This window comes from Aptenodytes patagonicus, chromosome 27, assembly GCF_965638725.1.
Source record: "Aptenodytes patagonicus chromosome 27, bAptPat1.pri.cur, whole genome shotgun sequence".
NCBI classification, from domain to species: domain Eukaryota; kingdom Metazoa; phylum Chordata; class Aves; order Sphenisciformes; family Spheniscidae; genus Aptenodytes; species Aptenodytes patagonicus.
In genome coordinates, this window is record NC_134975.1 from 469161 (window position 1) to 489611 (window position 20451).

The 20451-nt window shown below is 52.6% G+C and overlaps 3 protein-coding genes across 4 annotated transcripts; 1 reads left to right on the plus strand and 2 right to left on the minus strand.

Annotated features, from left to right (window-relative positions):
* Window positions 1–50: 50 nt before the first annotated feature.
* Window positions 51–1737, minus strand: LOC143171545 (E3 ubiquitin-protein ligase TRIM7-like; the record flags this gene model as incomplete). Its single annotated transcript, XM_076360624.1, is given in 3 exon segments — window positions 51–263; window positions 858–953; window positions 1294–1737. Coding segments are annotated over 3 exon segments (456 nt in total), but the record flags the coding sequence as incomplete, so codon positions are not given.
* Window positions 1738–2085: 348 nt separating this feature from the next.
* Window positions 2086–6197, plus strand: LOC143171546 (butyrophilin subfamily 1 member A1-like). 2 transcript variants are annotated; one of them, XM_076360625.1, is made up of 4 exons: window positions 2086–2152; window positions 2279–2969; window positions 3283–3448; window positions 5293–6197. In XM_076360625.1, the coding sequence occupies exons 2-4, from the start codon at window positions 2937–2939 to the stop codon at window positions 5814–5816; spliced, it is 723 nt and encodes a 240-aa protein (XP_076216740.1). In that variant the 5' UTR covers window positions 2086–2152; window positions 2279–2936; the 3' UTR covers window positions 5817–6197. The 2 variants fall into 2 exon arrangements, with proteins under 2 accessions (XP_076216740.1, XP_076216741.1); XM_076360626.1 differs by having other exon boundaries at window positions 3283–3385.
* A 7512-nt stretch (window positions 6198–13709) lies between these two features.
* On the minus strand, window positions 13710–17311 carry LOC143171376 (C-type lectin domain family 2 member B-like). The gene is made up of 5 exons (XM_076360318.1): window positions 17153–17311; window positions 15843–15941; window positions 14910–15082; window positions 14367–14476; window positions 13710–13936 (listed from the first exon to the last, which is right to left on the minus strand). The coding sequence occupies exons 1-5, from the start codon at window positions 17208–17210 to the stop codon at window positions 13771–13773; spliced, it is 606 nt and encodes a 201-aa protein (XP_076216433.1). The 5' UTR covers window positions 17211–17311; the 3' UTR covers window positions 13710–13770.
* Between the last annotated feature and the right edge of the window lie 3140 nt (window positions 17312–20451).

Genomic DNA, 20451 nt, shown 5'->3' on the forward strand with positions numbered 1-20451 from the left:
CTCACGGGCGGCACTTCGGGGGGGGGCTTTTCAGGAAGGAGGGGTCTCACCTGGGGCAAGCGCTTGGCCTCCAGCTGCCCGATGAGCCCCTGGAGCCGCGCGATCCCCTCGGCCACCCGCAAAGATTTTTCCGCCTGGGCGGTTTCGAAGGTGGCGTCCAGCTCCGCCAGCCGCCCCAGCACCGCGCGCTCCTTCTCCGCCAGGACCCGGCGCAGCCGCTCGAACTCGGCCCCGACGCGGCGCCGCTCGGCTTCGCTCGTCTCCTGGAGGAGAAGGAAAGGAAAAAAAAAAAAAACAACCCCAAACCCAACCCTGCGAGACCCCCCCAGACCTGCATTTTTTTCCCCTTTTCAGGTAAAGGACAAAGGCGCTTTGGTTGGAGCCGGCGGGGCTGTAACGCCGGGGCAGGGCTGGGGATGCGGTTAATTAACGACCGGAGGGTAATTAAGCAGTTCATCCGATGCTTTTCCTTCTCCTTTTCCCTTCCCCGTTGCCATTCCCTCTTTAGAGTCCATCCAAAATCAACCGGGGCCCTGGGAAGCAGGTGGGGGCGGGGGGGGGGGGGAGAGTTAATTCCACGTTAACGAACTTCCCTTTAGGATTTGAGCTGGGACGAAAACGAGCGGCGCCACGGAAATAAAGCGATTTAAAGCGGGGGATAATAAGCAGTCGCGCGTGGAGGCGGCGCTCGCCAAACCTGCCCAGGATCCGCGGCCGACGGCTCCGACCGGCTCTGGGGTTTTAACGGGGCGCCGGGACGCGTCACGGAGACGAGGCCGCGTCTCTTCCGTCGGAGGGACGGGGGAAAAATACCCGAGGACCCGTTCGGGCTGCCGAAAGGCCGAGGGGACCCTCACCAGGTAGTCCAGGCGTCGCTTCTCTTCGCTCGCTCTCCAGTCCAGAAACTCTGCCAACACCTTCCTTAGGGACCGCAGGTGAGACTGGATTTTCTCCTAAATGCCCCCCCCCCGCCACCCCCCCACCCCCCCCCAAAAAAAATAAAAACCAATAATAATTTGAAGCAATCGGCCCGGCTCGTTTGTACAATCCTGCCTTTAAAATCTTAAATTATTTGGGGGAGGAAAGCAAATAATCCCCCCCCCCACCCCCCAAAAAAAAGCCGCCTCGCTGCTTTCCCTTGAAAGCAGGAATCGACTCGCTTTAAATCTCTCCCCCGAACGGGACCAGGCGCCGTATCTTTGCTTTCCCACCAAGAAATTAAAATATTTTCACTTTGCACCTTTTTTTCTTGGGGGGGGGGGGCCCCAATGGGTCGTAGGAAGCCGGTCTCACCTCGCAGGTCTCGGCGGGTCCCCCGAAAAGCTTCGCGGCCGCAGCCGGCGGCTGCTCCTCCTCGCCCATCGTCGCCGGCACCCGCTTGGCCCCCTCGAGGGATTTTTTCGCCTCTTCGACGCCGGGAAGGGGTGACGGCGGCGACATGGTGGCCGGTCTCGGCACGGAGGTTTCGCGCCGTTTGCCGCGGCTGCGCTCCCCTCCCGGCGAGAAGAAACCGCCCCTGGGTGTTCCCGCGTTCGGCTTCCCGGGTGGGGGGGAAAAAGCAAATTTCCTCGCCCACGGTTGGCTTTAAACACGTTTTATTTCCCCCTCGAGCCTTGTCTCCAGGCTTTGCCGTCTCGTCCCTCGCCTGGAAGCTGCTCCCGTCCTCGGCTCCGCTTCGCCCCGCTCGGCTCCGGCGCGCCGAAGGGGCTGCCGCCAGATTCGGGGGCAAAAATTGAACCCGTTTCTTCCTCGTGGCGCGGGGCGATAACGCACGTTTTTTGGCACCGTGTTGAGAAAATAAATGGCCCTGAAATGGCGGGGGGGGGGGGGGGAAGGTGCAATCGGGGGGTGCGGGAGGCGTCCGAGCGTGTCGTGGCCCATCTGCGGGCGGGAGATTGGAGGTCTCCTCCCTCCCCGGGGCGATAAAAGCCGGTGGAGACGGGCCCCGGCTTGCGCTGAGCCTGTGCCAGAGGTGGGGGGGGGCCCCCCAAAAAAAAACCCCAAGAGGGGGGCAAAAAAAACACCCCAAAAGGGGGGAAAAAAAAAACAAACCCCAACCAACAAAACCCCAAGTGGAGAAGAAGCTGGTGGAGGAAAAGCAGCCGGAGGAACCCCAAAACGGCGCCGGTGCCGCCGAGGAAGACCCCGAAAGGTTCGAGAGAGGGGAATATCCCAGCGCTGCCGGGTGGGTTACAGCACCCTGCCCGCCGGGGTGGGTTTTTTTTTGGGGGGGGGGGGGGGAAGGGGATTTTGAGCACTCTCCCCATCCCATCAACAGGAGAGGGAAAGCGGATCGATCCTTGCTTTGCCCTCAGGATCTTTGTTGCGGATTTAAAGGTGTTTTGCGGTGGTTGGTCGCGGTGGTTATTTGCTTCTCGTCTACCCGTAACCACCCGGCTGGGGAAATTTGGGTGAGAAACAGCGCGGCTCCTGCTTTAATCTTAATTCAAAGGCGATTTTTTCCCACCTTTTTCCCCACTTCTACTCCTCCGCCTGCCGCCTTAATTCCCCTCTCCGCCGTTCTGCTGAGGAAAGCACGGGGGGGAAAAGCAGCAACCTGTTTATTTTTGAGCACGGCAGCGTGGTTTATTCAACCATTTTGGGGCTCTGTTACTCATTTCCGATGCCCTTTTACCGCGGGGCGACCGCTTGTTTGCGCTCAGAGCCCCACGCCGGGTCTCGGAGGACGGACTCGAGGCCCTTCGACGCCAGCCCTTATCTCCCCCGTGCACATTTCCCCCCCCCGGGGCCAGCGGCAAATTTCTCCCACCTCTCGCAGGATTTCTCCGGCCGCGAGAGGAGTTGGACTCGGCTTATCTCAATTTTAAGGATTTTTCTCACTCAAATAAACCTTGTCGCATTTGATTGCCCGAGAAAATGAATGGTGGAGGCAGAGGTGGATTTAAGGTGGATTCATCCCTGAGCCAGCACAAGGAATGGGGATTTTGGGGGATAATCGTATCTACAAGGTAGGTGGGTCCATCCCAACGTGCTCTTCATGTTCCCTTCGTAGCCGTCGGGGAATTAATAGCTTTAATCCATCTCATTTATGGAGATGGAATTTATGGAGAATCCATCTTCCTTTACGATCTTCCCCGCAATGAACCAAGCTCCTTTGCAACTGCCGGAGAAAAAAAACCGGCGTCCTCTTTCAAGTATTTTGATTAAATGCAGTGGTTGAACCCGTTTTCTGACGTAAAAAGGGGTGCGAAGCCCAGATGTGCCCATTTGTAGGAGAAGAACTTTATTTTATTCTTTCTTTCCCCCTTTCTGCGCCTCTAGCCGGGAGGGGAGGACGTCGCGGGCGCGATGGCTTTCTTCCTCAAACCGCGGCCGCGCACGTGGGATCTTGCCCTGGACTACCACACGGTAAAACAGTTCGAAGGTAACCAAAGGCAGCCGGAGAGGAGCAAAGCACCGATTCCTGATGTTTTCTGGGCTGCATCAAGTGAGATGTCCGTTGGAGTTGGAGATCCTCCAGCTCCACCTTCTATCTCCCTGGCTCCTCCATCTCCAGCCCTCGTCTCTTGGCTCCTCCATCTCCAGCCCTCGTCTCTTGGCTCCTCCATCTCCAGCCCTCGTCTCTTGGCTCCTCCATCTCCAGCCCTCGTCTCTTGGCTCCTCCATCTCTGGGCTCCTCCATCTCCAACCTCCATCTCCAACCTTGCCTGGAGATCCTCCATCTCTTGGCTCCTCCATCTCTTGGCTCCTCCATCTCCAGCCCTCGTCTCTTGGCTCCTCCATCTCCAACCCTCGTCTCTTGGCTCCTCCATCTCTGAGCTCCTCCATCTCCAACCTCCATCTCCAACCTTGCCTGGAGATCCTCCATCTCTTGGCTCCTCCATCTCCAGCCCTCGTCTCTTGGCTCCTCCATCTCCAGCCCTCGTCTCTTGGCTCCTCCATCTCTGGGCTCCTCCATCTCCAACCTCCATCTCCAACCTTGCCTGGAGATCCTCCATCTCTTGGCTCCTCCATCTCCAGCCCTCGTCTCTTGGCTCCTCCATCTCCAGCCCTCGTCTCTTGGCTCCTCCATCTCCAGCCCTCGTCTCTTGGCTCCTCCATCTCCAACCCTCGTCTCTTGGCTCCTCCATCTCTTGGCTCCTCCATCTCCAACCTCCATCTCCAGCCTTGCCTGGAGATCCTCCATCTCTTGGCTCCTCCATCTCCAGCCCTCGTCTCTTGGCTCCTCCATCTCCAGCCCTCGTCTCTTGGCTCCTCCATCTCCAACCCTCGTCTCTTGGCTCCTCCATCTCTGAGCTCCTCCATCTCCAACCTCCATCTCCAACCTTGCCTGGAGATCCTCCATCTCTTGGCTCCTCCATCTCCAGCCCTCGTCTCTTGGCTCCTCCATCTCCAGCCCTCGTCTCTTGGCTCCTCCATCTCCAGCCCTCGTCTCTTGGCTCCTCCATCTCTGGGCTCCTCCATCTCCAACCTCCATCTCCAACCTTGCCTGGAGATCCTCCATCTCTTGGCTCCTCCATCTCCAGCCCTCGTCTCTTGGCTCCTCCATCTCCAGCCCTCGTCTCTTGGCTCCTCCATCTCTGGGCTCCTCCATCTCCAACCTCCATCTCCAACCTTGCCTGGAGATCCTCCATCTCTTGGCTCCTCCATCTCCAGCCCTCGTCTCTTGGCTCCTCCATCTCCAATCCTCGTCTCTTGGCTCCTCCATCTCCAACCCTTGTCTCTTGGCTCCTCCATCTCTGGGCTCCTCCATCTCCAACCTCCATCTCCAGCCTTGCCTGGAGATCCTCCATCTCTTGGCTCCTCCATCTCCAGCCCTCGTCTCTTGGCTCCTCCATCTCCAGCCCTCGTCTCTTGGCTCCTCCATCTCCAACCCTCGTCTCTTGGCTCCTCCATCTCTGGGCTCCTCCATCTCCAACCTCCATCTCCAACCTTGCCTGGAGATCCTCCATCTCTTGGCTCCTCCATCTCCAGCCCTCGTCTCTTGGCTCCTCCATCTCCAATCCTCGTCTCTTGGCTCCTCCATCTCCAACCCTCGTCTCTTGGCTCCTCCATCTCCAACCCTCGTCTCTTGGCTCCTCCATCTCTGAGCTCCTCCATCTCCAACCTCCATCTCCAACCTTGCCTGGAGATCCTCCATCTCTTGGCTCCTCCATCTCCAACCTGGCCCAGAGCTCCTTCAGCTGCACCTCTCTCCTTTGCTCTTCGGTCTCCCACCTCACCACTCCTCTCCCTTTCTCCTTGAAAAGTAACCAGTGAAGGGGATTTTGGGGGCGTGCGTCCTCTACGCTTAAGTTTGGCTTCTGATTCCTCCTCTGTTTTGCTCACCAGTGGACGTGACTCTGGATCCAGCCACAGCGGGTCCCGAGGTGATCCTCTCTGAGGACCTCAAAGAGGCCACCTGGGGTAGACCTGGACGCCGGTGGCCTGAGGGTCCGGGCCAGTTCGACACGGATCCGTGCATGTTGGGCAGCGAGGGCTTTACCTCGGGCCGTCACTACTGGGAGGTGGAGGCGAACGGGCGCTTCTGGGCCGTTGGGGTGGCCCGCGAGTCGGTTCAGAGGAAAGGCCGGGTCCTCTTCAAGCCCAACGCCGAGATTTGGGGCTTGCAGAAGTACGACGAGCTCTGCGTGGCCCTCACGGCTCCTTCCAACACCTCCGTCCCGCTCCTCAACGGGGAGATCGGGGTCTACCTGGACTACGAGGTGGGACAGGTCTCCTTCTACGCCGTCGGCAGCCGCCAACTCATCTTCACCTTCCCTGTGGCCTCCTTCAGTGGAGAGAGGGTCTTCCCCTACTTCTGCGTGCTCCTTTCCACCATCAAACTGATGTCCCCCATGTCCCCCAAGGGTTGATGTGCCGGCAGGGTCCCCCCGAAGCTGGTTGCTCCACGGCGGTTGGAAACGCTCCTTGATGTTCCTCAACTCTTATGTACCAGGTCTCGGAGCCATTTCCACCTCGGCTCATGGTCCTACCTCCATCTTAGACGTCTCCGTTTTGGGTGACATCCAGTGGGTTTCGGGTCCGAGCTCGGTGCGGCTCGGCTCGGCTGAAAGCCGCTGTCGTTAAATTCATCCAAAGCTCGTTAAGGGGAGCTGGGCTTCACCGAGCTGGTTTTGAGCTGAAAACTTGGGTTTTCCTCCCAAACTCGGCCCCCCTCTCAACATTTCTTTTACTGACCTCGCTGCCCGTCGCTGCCCGGGCTTCCAACCTGAATTAAAAAAAATCTTAATTTGTGCAAGCGTTGCGTTAATACCGGCCGCTACCTCGGTTTAAAACCGATTTTGTCATCACGAGGGGGTGCTCGCGCTCGCTCCCCGCCCCCCCCCCCCCCATTTTCTTCTGCTCTTCCCCACGCTCAGGACGCGTTTCCGCGTCGTTAATGTGCGATTGATGAGAAACGTGCTCAGAATATAATAAATACTTTTTTTTTTTCCCCTTTCCTATAAGAAGGAGGAGGCGTCTGCATCGGACCCACCACCAACCTGCCCCAGCCCCACAACGATACCCCCCCCCCAAAAGGCTGCCCTGGCCCCCAAGAACCGCCCCCCCCCCCCCAGGGCTGCCCCACATGGGACCCCAAAGGCTGCCCTGGCCCCCCCACAGCCTCCTCAATCCCCTGGGACCCCCAGGACCACCCAGGGCTGCCCCACATGGACCCCAAAGGCTGCCCTGCCCCCCCCCCCAAAAGCCTCCTCGATCCTCTGGGACCCCCAAGACACACACCCCTCCCCAGGGCTGCCCCACATGGGACCCCAAAGGCTGCCCCTGGCCCCCAAGAGCCTCCTCGATCCCCTGGGACCCCCAGGACCACCCAGGGCTGCCCCACATGGGACCCCAAAGGCTGCCCCTGGCCCCCCCACAGCCTCCTCAATCCCCTGGGACCCCAGGACCACCACCCCCCCCCAGGGCTGCCCCACATGGACCCCAAAGGCTGCCCTGCCCCCCCCCCCCCAGCCTCCTCAATCCCCTGGGACCCCCAGGACACCCCCCACCCCCCCCCCAGGGCTGCCCCACATGGACCCCAAAGGCTGCCTTGGCCCCCCAAGAGCCTCCTCGATCCCCTGGGACCCCCAGGACCACCCAGGGCTGCCCCACATGGGACCCCCAAAGGCTGTCCTGGCCCCCCCCACAGCCTCCTCAATCCCCTGGGACCCCCAGGACCACCACCCCCCCCCCCAGGGCTGCCCCACATGGACCCCAAAGGCTGCCCTGCCCCCCCCCCCCCCAGCCTCCTCAATCCCCTGGGACCCCCAGGACACCCCACCCCACCCCCCAGGGCTGCCCCACATGGACCCCAAAGGCTGCCCTGGCCCCCCAAGAGCCTCCTCGATCCCCTGGGACCCCCAGGACCACCACCCCCCCCCCAGGGCTGCCCCACATGGGACCCCAAAGGCTGTCCTGGCCCCCCAAGAGCCTCCTCGATCCCCTGGGACCCCCAGGACCACCCCCCCCCCCCAGGGCTGCCCCACATGGGACCCCAAAGGCTGTCCTGGCCCCCCAAGAGCCTCCTCAATCCCCTGGGACCCCCCCAGGACCACCACCCCCCCCCAGGACTGCCCACATGGACCCCAAAGGCTGCCCTGGCCCCCCAAGAGCCTCCTTGATCCTCTGGGACCCCCAGGACCACCACCCCCCCAGGGCTGCCCCACATGGGACCCCAAAGGCTGCCCTGGCCCCCCAAGAGCCTCCTCGATCCCCTGGGACCCCCAGGACCACCAACCCCCCAGGCCTGCCCCACATGGACCCCAAAGGCTGCCCTGCCCCCCCCCCCAGCCTCCTCAATCCCCTGGGACCCCCAGGACCACCCAGGGCTGCCCCACATGGGACCCCAAAGGCTGCCCTGGTCCCCCTGGCCTCCTCGGTCACCCCCTTTCTCCCATGGGTGGGCCGCCTGCACGGAGCTGGGGGGGGGAAAGGTGGGACCGGGAGAGGGTTTTTTGCAACCCACCCACCCCCCCCCCCCCCGCCATTTTTTGAACCCAAACCTATTTTATGCCGCCCCCCCCCCACCTTTTTGCACCCCGCCATTTCTTGCAAGGCCCCCCCCAGTTTCTTGCAAACCCCAAGATTTTTTGCAAACCTCCGTATTTTTTTGCAAAACCCCCCTTATTTCGTGCAACCCTCCCTATTATTTTTTGCAACCCTAAAGCCTAACCCCACTTTTTTTTTTTAAGCCTAAACTCCTTTTTTTAATCCTAAACCCCCTTTTCAGCCTACCCCCCCCCTTTTTTAAGCCTAAACTCCTTTTTTAAACCTACCCCCCCCTTTTTTTTAAGCCTAAACCCCCTTTTTAAAGTCTAACCCTGTGGGTTTTTTTTTTTTTTAAGCTTAAACTCCTTAAGTCTAAACCTCTTTTAAGCCTAAACCCCTCTTTCTAAGTCTAATCCCCCTTTTTTAAGCCTAACCCCACTTTTTTTAACGCTAAACTCCCTTTTTTTTTTTAAACCTCCCCCCCCTTTTTAGCCTAACCCCCCCCGTTTTAAGCCTAAAATCCTTTTTTAAACCTAAACCTCCTTTTTTAGCCTCCCCCCCCCCTTTTTTAAGCCTAAACTCCTTTTTTTAAACCTCCCCCCCGCCTTTTTTCTCCAGCCCAGCTGGAGCCACTTGGACGCCCTTTGGGTCAAATAATGAGAATATTCATCCTTTTTTTTTTCATTTTTTTTTTTTCCCCAATTCTGGTGGTTGTTTCTTGGGGTTTTTTTTTGGTTTTTTGGTTTGTTTTTTTTTTTAGTCCCCTCACCCCCAGAATTTTCCAGGGGTCGGGGGCGGGGGGGGGGGGGAACTGAAACAGTTTCTCCCTTCATCGTCGGCTGGAGGGTGAGCGGGGCTCCGCGGCGGCGGCGGCGGCGCAAGGGGCGGCGATGCCGGGGCCCGCCCGGGTCCGGCCGTCGAAGCCGCCAAGGAAAGCGGGTGTAATTTCAAAAAAAAAACCCCAAAACCCCCCCAAAAACCCACCCCAAAACCCATCAGGCTCAAAGCAGTAACAGGAACGGCCGCGGGGCGGGGGGGGGAACCGCCGACCAAGAAGGTTCCGGATGCACAGCCGCTGCCTTGAAAAATAAATCGCTCTGCCTATGAAGCAGTGAAGATATTTACGTTTTCGCGTTGGGTTTTTTCCTAGTTTCTCGGGTTTTTGAGTTCTTTAGCATTTCAGGTTTTTTAGTTCTTTAGCTCTTTATATTTTTTAGGTTTTTAGGGTTTTAGGGGTTTTTAGGGTTTTTTAGTTCTTTAGTTCTTTATAGTTTTTCGGTTTTTAGTGTGTTTTTAGTTCTTTAGTTCTTTTTTCGGTTTTAGTTTTTTAGGGTTTTTTTTAGTTCTTTAGCTCTTCATATTTTTTTGGCTTTCAGTTTTTTAGTTTTGGGGTTTTTTAGTTATTTAGTTCTTTATATTTTTTCGGGTTTTAGGTATTTTTTTAGTTTTTAGTTTTTTTTAGTTCTTTAGTTCTTTAGTTCTTTCTATTTTTTCAGTTTTTTGGGTTTTAGGCTTTTTTACTTTTTAGGTTTTTTTAGTTCTTTAGTTCTTTTGGTTTTAGGTCTTTAGGCTTTTTTACATTTTAGGGTTTTTTTAGTTCTTTATCTTTTTTCCTTTATCTTTTTTCGGTTTTTAGGGTTTTTTACTTTTTAGGTTTTTTTAGTTCTTTACTTCTTTATCTTTTCTCGGTTTTTAGTTGTTTTTTTTTTACTTTTTAGGTTTTTTTAGTTCTTTAGTTCTTTATCTTTTTTCAGGTTTTAGGTTTTTTTTTACTTTTTAGGTTTTTTTAGTTCTTTAGTTCTTTATCTTTTTTCAGGTTTTAGGGTTTTTTTTTACTTTTTAGGTTTTTTTTAGTTCTTTACTTCTTTATCTTTTCTCGGTTTTTAGGTTTTTTTACTTTTCAGGGTTTTTTTTTTTTAGTCCATTAGTTTTTTCCCATTTTTTTATTTAATAACCCCCCAGACCGGCTGGATCTGGGGGGGGGTGGGGGGAGCTTCCCAGCTCTGCAAGAAGCAGAAAAGCTTCGAAGACACCTTTGACGCCACCTTCGATGCCAGCGGCTACCCCCGCCCTGGCCGGTGACTCCAAGAGGCCGGCGGCCGGTGGCCGGCGGCGGCCAGCGCCACGTCTCACGAAGCCGCTGAGAAAGCCCGAGAAATTTCATAGAATCATAGAATCATAGAATCATTGAGGTTGGAAAAGACCTCTAAGATCATCGAGTCCAACCGTCGACCCAACACCCCCATGCCCACTAAACCATGTCCCTAAGCGCCTCATCTACTCGTCTTTTAAATACCTCCAGGGATGGGGACTCCACCACTTCCCTGGGCAGCCTCTTCCAATGTTTCACCACTCTTTCAGTAAAGACATTTTTCCTCACGTCCATTCCAAACCTCCCCTGGCGCAACTTGAGGCCGTTTCCTCTCGTCCTATCGCTTGTTCCTTGGGAGAAGAGACCGACCCCACCTCGCTACAACCTCCTTTCAGGGAGTTGTAGAGAGCGATGAGGTCTCCCCTCAGCCTCCTTTTCTCCAGGCTGAACAACCCCAGTTCCCTCAGCCGCTCCTCATAAGACTTGTTCTCCAGACCCCTCACCAGCCTCGTTGCCCTTCTCTGGACACGCTCCAGCACCTCAACGTCCTTCTTGTAGTGAGGGGCCCAAAACTGAACACAGTATTCGAGGTGCGGCCTCACCAGTGCCGAGTACAGGGGCACGATCACTTCCCTACTCCTGCTGGCCACACCATTTCTGATACAGGCCAGGATGCCATTGGCCTTCTTGGCCGCCTGGGCACACTGCTGGCTCATGTTCAGCCGGCTGTCGACCAGCACCCCCAGGTCCTTTTCCGCCGGGCAGCTTTCCAGCCACAATTTCACATTTCATTTGCACATTTCATTTGCAGCTCACCCGGCACCTCGCTTTTCAGGAGGGCGTCTTTAACGAACGGCGGGTCGTCTTTATAAAAATCATCCGCTTTTTTTTTTTTTGGACGGGCGAGCAGCTCGGCGAGGCTAAAAGCTGCTCGGGGGGTGGGAGAAGGGTTTGGTCTGCGAACCCCGCACACTTCACCCACGAAAAGCAGGTGTTTGTTGTGGGTTTTTTTCGCCCCCCCCTCCCCTTGATGTGCAAAGGTTGAGGGAAAAAACCTAAAATAACAGGAAACAGCACCTATCGAAGCGGTTTCCGCTGCGCTTCAACGCAAGCAGGCGATTCAGGGCAGCGGCAGACCAGGTTCGTCAACCAACGCTACGTTTTTCTGGCGTGTTGTTGTCGCGACGAATTGCTCCGTCTGTAACAAACGGGGATAACGTATCGCGCAGAAAACGTCCCGAAAGCGGCAGCCACTAGAAAAAAAAAAAAAAACAAAACCCAAAACCACAACCCACCCTTAAAACTCCGGCGCGTGAATTCAGCAGCGCCTGGTGCAATGAGGCAGAACCGAAGAGAAATCTCAAAACGCGTTATAAAGAAGAAGAAGAAAAAAAAAAAGGCAAAGTTTTGCCTGTTCACCCACCGGTTTTCGGACATTTCTGGGCAAACCCCTCACTCGGGGTTTTTGTTGCAGCTATTCCACCTCCGTCTGAGCGATGCCGCAGGGGCGGATCCCGCGGGTTCAAGGCAGGCGGGAAGACCCCAAAAAAGCAGGTTTTGGGTTTGTTTTTTTCTTTTTTTTCCCTTTGCTCTTTTCCTCAGAGAGGCCAATAAACGCTCGGTATTTCCTCATTAACAGCTGAGATTTAATTCTAGGTCTTTTCCTATTATGAGGATGCATATCTCTATATACTGGATATAATTCTAAGCCTTTTCCTTTCTTATTTTTTAGTGTTTCACCTTAACTAAAGAAAGGGTGGGACAGTGCACGTGCAGCTCCACGGAAATGCAAGCAAGCGAGGTCACCTACGCTAAAAGCACGATATACTAAATTAACGTCCCATTTTGCAACGCTTTTGCAGGCAGAACGGGTCTGAAAAAAGCACCAAAAAAAAAAAAAGCGCCTGAGTTTAAGCACGCGCGCGCGCTCGTCTAAACCCGGCGGGGTGAGGTCCCTTGCTGCAATTCTCCTCGTTGCGACTACAAGAACCTGTCGGGACCGAGGGAAAGCGGATTTTTGAGCTGCAGTATTTGAAGCGTGGATTTACTGGGGGAGGAAGACGAGCCGTAACTCTCAGCATTGCTGTTTGACCCACACATACAAAAATAATAATAATAATAATAATAATAATAATAATAATAATAATAATAATAATAATAATAATGTGATAGATAGTGCCCTACTCCAGGTTAAATTTGTCTCATTCCCCAGCAGTAATTATGAAGTTATTGCTAAATAGTTTGCTCGTTGTTTCTCTGATACAACCCTCAGGCCACCTCGTCTCGCGAAAATCTTGCAAGCAGCTCGAGGGTGCGTTAAAAGCCCTCAAAAATACTAAATTTACTCGCCATCGAGCGTTACGCGATGCGAAAATAGCAGCTGAGCTGAAGACGGTCCTTCCGTAGGGCGAGGACGGACGCGGAGGGGGAGCAGGAAAGGTTTCCCTGGGGTCTGGGCTACGCTGGGACGAACCCTGTTGATCCCAGGAGAAGGAGCTGCCAACGCCACAAGCCAAGGACGTCCATAATCCTGTCGTGTCCCCCCCCCCCAAAAAAAAATCCCCCCCCCTCACTTTGGTGAAACGTTGCTGGGAGAGCATCTGAGAAGACAACGATCACCAAATTGCTAAAAGAGGAGAAAACAAAGGATTTCATCAGTCCTGGGAAAAAGCTGGATCCTTTAGCTATTACTGCTAAATACCGCTAAAAAATAAAGTGCTGCTAAATCCTACTATCCTCACGTTTACACCTTCACCGACAGTCCCCAAGTTGAGATGCTCGTCAAAAAAAGTCTTCCCTGGATGCGGCTGTCCGTGCAGACAGGTCAGCTTTCGTCAAGACGAGATGCTGGAAAGTCTTCCCTGGACACAGCGTTCCACGAAAACGTGCAAAATCTTTTCTTTTACTCCTCCTCTTCTTTAAAAACCTTGCTGGCTTTTATCCCTAACCTCACCGGCGCGTTAAGGCGAAGACGTCCCCTTCTCTTTCCAACCAGTTGGTGCTGGTCGCTCCAACCTTGACTTGGCAGATCCTCCCCAATCCTGCCGCTGTCCTACCCCCAGAGCTGTGTCCCTGGAGAGAATTAATCTGATTTTTGATGCGTGGAAGCCTCTTCACCTTCGCCTCGCTCTTGATACAGAGCCACGTACGGTCACGGGTTGACTTGGTTGCTTTGCAGCTTGGGCTTTCCTGCAGACGAGAGCAGCAAATCCTTGGAGGCCTTGCAAGCGTTGTCCATCCTTGCAGCATTTCCACATACTCGTAAGGTGTCGGGAAGCCTTTCTCAGCCAAGCAAGCCTGAAGGTCGCTCCTTTAACGCCACAAAAAGTGGGAAAAGCTAAAATCCTACGGCGTTTGCCCATTCTTCTGGTCGCGCCGTGCAAGGCCTGCTAAGCTTCACCCTCCAGATGTCCTCCCCGGGGGTCATCGGTACGGCTGTGACTTTCCTCGTCCTCTGACATTTAATTGCAAGTGGGGTTACGAATAAGTCATTACCAGGTGTGAACTGCAGGGGTGCTGCGAGCAATCACCAGGTATTTTTCACTGGTCGTATGGCAAAGTTTTGGGTTGGCAAATGCAAACGCGCGATAACTTTGGCTCCTACCTGGCAATTTTTGGCAACAGGCTTTCCCCCCCCCCCCCGAGTTTGCTTTTTCTGTGGGTTTGTTTTTTTTTTGAGGTTTTCTTTTGTTTCTCAATCGTGCACAGGGTATTTGGGTTTGAGGAGCACTCCCTGCAGCCCCTTAGGAGCTGATGCAAAGGTTTTGAGCCCGTCTCGTCCCGTTGCCCTTGCTTGGGCTCTGCAGCTCGGGCTTGTTGCAAACCCAGCTCCTCTCGGTGCTGCAGCGGGAGGAGCTGAGCCCGTTGTCGTTCAGGTAGGCGCAGAGGCCGTCGCCGCGGATCCAAAACCTGGAAGGACAGATGAGGGAACCCACCTTAGGTGGGGTCAGCCGGGAAAAGGAGGAAAATCACGCGCTGGCTTTTTCCCCCCCCCCTCTTCGGTTCTCACGGGCATCGCCACGCCAATACTGATGCTGAATTATTTCTGTTTTGGCAGCAGTCCGGGTTGGCCGTAAGAAACCTGATGCTTTGCAAGAAAAAAACCACCCTTATTTAAAAATAAATATCTAGCTAACGGTGTTTTCCCCGCCAAACGCACCGCTCCCACCTCTCAGTTCAAAGGGAAAAATGAAGACCAGCTCTGGATGCAACGTTGCCTTTCCCAAACGCCATTGTCCCATCGCTACCTCCGGATCCACTTCAAACGCCGGAAGAAATGCACATTTCGGGGCTGAGGAAACACCAACCAATGACATAACGATGAAAAACACAGACTCACGGGTGAGATGATAAGCGTGAGCGGTTCACCCATTTCCACGGTTGCTCCTTATCTTCACGTGAAAGGCCGACCCAATGCTCCGAGATGCCTTTATATCTCATCACAAAGCTCTGAAAAAGAGGAGGGAGAAAGGCTTTACGACAGGTCACGGGCCTTTGGGACATCTCCGGCAGGTCACCATCTGCAGAAACCTCCTTCCGACCAATAATCTACATTTTAGCAGTTGCTCGTGCTCCTTCAGGGCTCCTTTGGCGCTTGAACCTTTCAATCTACTACCAAAAAGTGTAATCTTTAAGGCAGAGCTTCATTGTTGCGTAGAAACGGGGCTTTTTTTGCTATAGGTCTTGCATCAGTTGCCTTTGGTGAGACATTTGAGGAGACCCATGATGACCTGCCCGCAAGAAAACCATTTTCCCCGTCTCCTCACCCCAGATCTCCAAGGAAGATCCTGGAAGAGCAGTCAAAGAATCCAAAAGGTGGCAAATACGTTGGTGGCTTTCCCCCCCCCTCCCCCCTGCTAAGCATGTCCTCATGTCTCCTTACCAAGTCCTCCACGCTGTCGAGCACGGCCAAGGAAGCACCGAGTGCCGAGCAGTTGTCCTGGCTGGATGTCCAGTTCCCCTCAGCCTCCGAAAAATGGTAGCATTTTCCTCTGTACCCGATCCAGTCAAACGGACACCGAAAACAGGGTTGGGGACGAGGCTGAAAAGCCTGCGCTGTCATCGACAGAGCAACAGCGTTAAGGAGCGGCACCTTCCCCTTGACTCTCCAGGGTGGGGATGGTCATCCTCCGCCCCATAGCTTCCAAAAGTCTTGCATCTGCCTCAGTGGCGAGAGGAAAGAAAAATTAAGACGCCAAGAGAAGTCTCGGGTGGATTGGAGGGAGAAAACAAGCTCAAATCGTGGCCCAGCTTGTGGCGTTGGACAAGGAATGTGGGTGCTGTACCTTCAAAGAAGAAAACAGGGTGGTGGCCTTCAAAGATGCAAGTTTTAAGAGGATTTCCAGAATAGCCCTGTCCCTAAACGCGCCCTTAGGTATTGCTGTCTGTCATTAATGCAAAAGCAGCGATGGGCAAAGGGCAGGAAAAAAGTTCTTTGGTTCCTGCAGACTTCTTGGCTTGGTGGGACTCATGCCGACATCTCTTGCTGCTCGGACGAGCGGCAGAGGAACGGCCCCTTCTTTTTGAAAAAAAAAAACCCCTTTGGGAAAGCTCAGGTGACTGTACCCGTCACACGGCTCTTTCTGTTGGGTTTTAGGGGTTTCTGGATGATATCGGCTCCTACACAGAGGAGATGAGTTTGGTCTTCTGCAGAAAGGCTTCTCTGCTCATTGAAAATGTCCCTCCCCTGGAGAGGACAGCCTCCTGGGGTTGGGCTGCGTCTTCCCTGGGAGCATGGAGGTGGATCTGGCACGTGTGTAACAACCCAACGTATCTCAGAGACGTTCCCCATGAGATGAAAAACCTCGATGCTCACCTGCAAAAGTGACGGCGGTGACGAGCAGAGCTATGAACAGCACTGCCATCGTCACCTGACAGGCGACACGCGCCTCCGGCTTCGTCTCAAGGCTGTAACCTGCGGGAGAAGAGCCCTTCAACGCCTTTGCGGGGGTACCGAGGGGAGCAACACGCTCCAGGTCCAGGCTGTTGGCCCAAAAGGTGGTTTCTCCTCCTTTTGCTTGAGGGTGAAGGGGACTTTCAACGCAACCTCCCTGTATCGGGCCACCGCGGAGGGCACCGAGCCCCACGGCGGAGCACTTGGGCGATCCTCATCGAAAGCATCTTTGGGCTGAGCCTTCCTAAAGGACAGGCATCATTTGATGCCCAAACGATGAGCAAAGATGCCCACGAGCAAAGAAAATTCTGCGTCCGAAGGGTTTTACCTAAAAATCTCAGTGCTTTCACCCAGTGGGACTTCCCCGATTCTTCTCTTAAGCTTCCCCCTCTTCGTCCCCATCTATCACATGAACCAAATCTCATGGGACAAACCCTCCTTTCCCCTCTTCCTCCCCCGTCCCTCCCCATGCAAAATTACTATATAGAAGGTAAGTCAGAGACCAAATCTGCCAAATAATTTTAGAAAGCCGTGTAAAAAAAAAAAAAATCAACAAATAATAAAAAAAAAAAAACCCCGACAAATTAAAAAAGAAATCGACAAATAATCAACAAATAAAAATAAAACATTCCTCAAAAACTTAGTCCCTGGCTGGGTAGAGAGGGATGATGGAAAAAACCCCAAAAAGCCCCTTTTCTACCTTATTGTGCACCGAGAGGGTGATGGAGATGGGAGGAAGAGTCGGGAGAACTAAAATAGGGCAGTGTCGAAGGGAAGGCAGCGATTAATAAATATTTTGCTGATGCGTCTAAACTGGACTTAAATCCCAGACTTATTTTGGGGGGGGGGGGAGTGTGTCTTTTAACACTTCAGCTGTTCAAAAATTTCTTTGCTCTCCTTCAGAATAAAGCAGAAATTTGGAATCTTTTTGGGGGGGGGGGGGGAAATGAGAAGACCCAAAAGAAACAGTGACTCAAGTGCCTCAGGGAGGATTAATCATATATGAGAATAACCCAAAGCCTCTGAAATGAGACGGTTCAGAGCAAAAATTCCACCTGCTGATCAACAAGAATTTTCCGAGGGAAGTGCTAGAAAAAGCTCTTTTTTTTTTTTTTTTTTCCCCCACGCCCCCCTTCCCTTACCTCAGCTGGTTTTTGTTCTCAAATTATAGAAGTGTTTTTAAAAAAAAAAGAAAACCCCAGCGATTATTCAGTTCGTTGCTCTACAGTTACCTGCCCGCTTGCTCCTTTCCGCGCCCAAAAAGCCGGAATAGTCCCGCGTTTCCTTCATTTTGGGGCTCCCACCCCCCGCAGGTGCTCCCGCCTCGCCTGCCAAGGAAAGTTTCGCCTATCAGAGGTGTCACGAAGGCTGTCGGTCCTCAGCCTCGCCAGAGGATTTTTCAGGGCCGGGGGGGGGGGGTCGTCAGCGAGGCACAGCCGAACTCGTTGCAGAAAACGTCGCTTCTACCCGAGACGTTCATTTCGCACCGTGGGGGCTATAAATCCGCCGGCTACCGGTTAGAAATCCCAGCGGGCAGCACGAAGAATGCCGTCGGGGAAAGAAAGCAAACGTCATGAATTCCGGGGGACGAGTATTTCCCCCGCTGGAAAGCAGCAAGATGAGAAAGTAGATGGGAGGGTGGTTACTTTTTTTTTTTGAAGCTGCTGTCTCCAACCAAACCCGCGTTGGTTTTTTTTTAAGGGGAGCAGTGGTTTTTAAGAGGACGTCGGTTTTCTCCCCTCAATTAAAATTTTCTCCCCCCCAATTAAAGTTTCCTCCCCATAATTAAAGTTTCCTCTCCACAGTTATTTTCCCCATAATTAAAGTTTTCTCCCCCCCAACTAAAATCTTCTCCCTGCAGTCTTTTCTCCCCCCAATTAAAATCTTCTCCCCCCAATTAAAATCTTCTCCCCCCCAATTAAAATCTTCTCCCTGCAGTCTTTTCTCCCCCCAATTAAAGTTTTCTCCCCCAATTAAAATCTTCTCCCTGCAACTAAAATTTTCTCCCCCCCAATTAAAATTTCCTCCCGGCGATTAAAATTTTCTCCCAACAATTAAAGTTTTATCCCCATAATTCAGGTTTTTCTCCCTGCAGTCAAACTTTTCTCCCCCCAATTAAAATCTTCTCCCCCCCAATTAAAATCTTCTCCCCCCAATTAAAATCTTCTCCCCCCCAATTAAAATCTTCTCCCCCCCAATTAAAATCTTCTCCCCCCAATTAAAATCTTCTCCCCCCCAATTAAAATCTTCTCTCCCCAATTAAAATCTTCTCCCCCCCAATTAAAATCTTCTCCCTGCAGTCTTTTCTCCCCCCAATTAAAGTTTTCTCCCCCAATTAAAATCTTCTCCCTGCAACTAAAATTTCCTCCCCCCCAATTAAAATTTCCTCCCGGCGATTAAAATTTTCTCCCAACAATTAAAGTTTTATCCCCATAATTCAGGTTTTTCTCCCTGCAGTCAAACTTTTCTCCCCCCAATTAAAATCTTCTCCCCCCCAATTAAAATCTTCTCCCCCCCAATTAAAATCTTCTCCCCCCAATTAAAATCTTCTCCCCCCAATTAAAATCTTCTCCCCCCAATTAAAATCTTCTCCCCCCAATTAAAATCTTCTCCCTGCAGTCTTTTCTCCCCCCAATTAAAGTTTTCTCCCCCAATTAAAATCTTCTCCCTGCAACTAAAATTTTCTCCCCCCCCAATTAAAATTTCCTCCCGGCGATTAAAATTTTCTCCCAACAATTAAAGTTTTATCCCCATAATTCAGGTTTTTCTCCCTGCAGTCAAACTTTTCTCCCCCCAATTAAAATCTTCTCCCCCCAATTAAAATCTTCTCCCCCCCAATTAAAATCTTCTCCCCCCAATTAAAATCTTCTCCCCCCCAATTAAAATCTTCTCCCCCCAATTAAAATCTTCTCCCCCCCAATTAAAATCTTCTCCCCCCCAATTAAAATCTTCTCCCCGCAATTAAAGCTTTCTCCCTGCAATTCTAGTTTTCTCCCCCCAGTTGAATTTTTCTCCCCACAATTAAAATTTAAGTCCAGCTCCCCCCAGCCCCCCCAGCTCATCCCGAACCCCCCTTACCTGGATCCGGCCGGTGGGAACAAGCAGGGTGCCGAGGCGCGACCCTCTCCTGCTAAAAGAAATGCGAAACAGAAAGTATGAAAACAAAATTAAATAGATTTTTTTTTGGTTGGTTGGTTGGTTGGTTTGGGGTTTGTTTTTTTTTTCCCCGGGGATTTTCATGAGGATCCTCCGGGGCAGACGGGGAAGGGACTCCCTGACCAAGGGCAGCTGCCCATGAGCGAAACCGCGGGGGGGTTTCCCTTCCCCCTCCGCCCCGCACCCCCTTCGCCTCCTTTTCCTGCATTTCAGGGTTGGGGTTGGGGGTTTTGGGGGTTGTTTTTTTTTCAGCTGGGGTGAACAGACTATCAAAAACCCGCTCGTTTTGGGGTGCGGGAGGGGGGAAAAAAAAAAACCCCAACCACTTGCTGCTGGAGACGGCTTGGCTCCGGGGTGTTGGGGCACCCCAAAAGGGACCCGCGGGATGCTACGAGGACGAGGTGCGACGAGCAGGCGGTTCCCTCCGGCCCATTTTATGGTTTTTTTAATATAAAAAAATCTCTCTTTTTCCCACGCCACCGCCTCCCGCCTGCTTGCATCATCGAGCCAAGACCAGATCCCGTCTCCCCCCATCCCTGTTAACACCCCGATCCTTCCCCCCCCCCCCCCGCCAGTAAATGGCGAATGCCTCCAACGGGGAAAACCCTAAAAAAAACCCCAAAAAAGCGTTCTTGCAAATTAAGCTACCCGGCTCCAGGGTTTTTTTAACCCCCAAAACGAATTTCTTTTCTTTATTTTTTTTTTTTCCCCTTTTTTGGGGTGTTTTTTTTTTCTTTTCTTTACGCCACGGTCGCAGGCCGCCGGAGCCGCCGCTTTTGCAGCACGCAGGAAGAGCGAAGCGTAAAAGCGGCTCACCGCAAAAACTTTCCATGAGGCTAACGAGGCCTGCAGGGGGAAAGAAGTTAAAAAATAAAAATAAAAATAAAAATAAAAATAAAAATAAAAACAAAAACAAAAATAAAAATAAAAATAAAAACAAAAATAAAAATAAAAATAAAAATAAAAATGCAATAATAAAAAATAAAATTAAAAAAATAACAACAAAAATTAAAAATACTAAAAATAAAAATAAGGGAGTGCTTTTCCTGCTGGGACCTTTGGGTTTCTCCTGTCCCCGTTTCTTGCTGCTGGCCGGTATTGGGGCAAATTTCTGTTTGTTTTTTTTTTTTTCCTTGCTGCCTTTTGGGTGCGTGGGGAAAAAAGAAAAAAAAAAATCATTGCTGGGGGCGTTACGGGACCAGACAAAAACCCGTTTTGGGGTTAACACAGAAAAAGAAAAGTGCAGGGGGGGGGGGGGAAGGTCGGCATAGCCTGGGAATTGCTGCGTGCTCCGCACAACGGTCAAAGTGTCCCAAATCTGGAGGAAACGCAGGTCTGGGTGCTGTAAAACCACACACCGGGGGTGGGAGGGTGC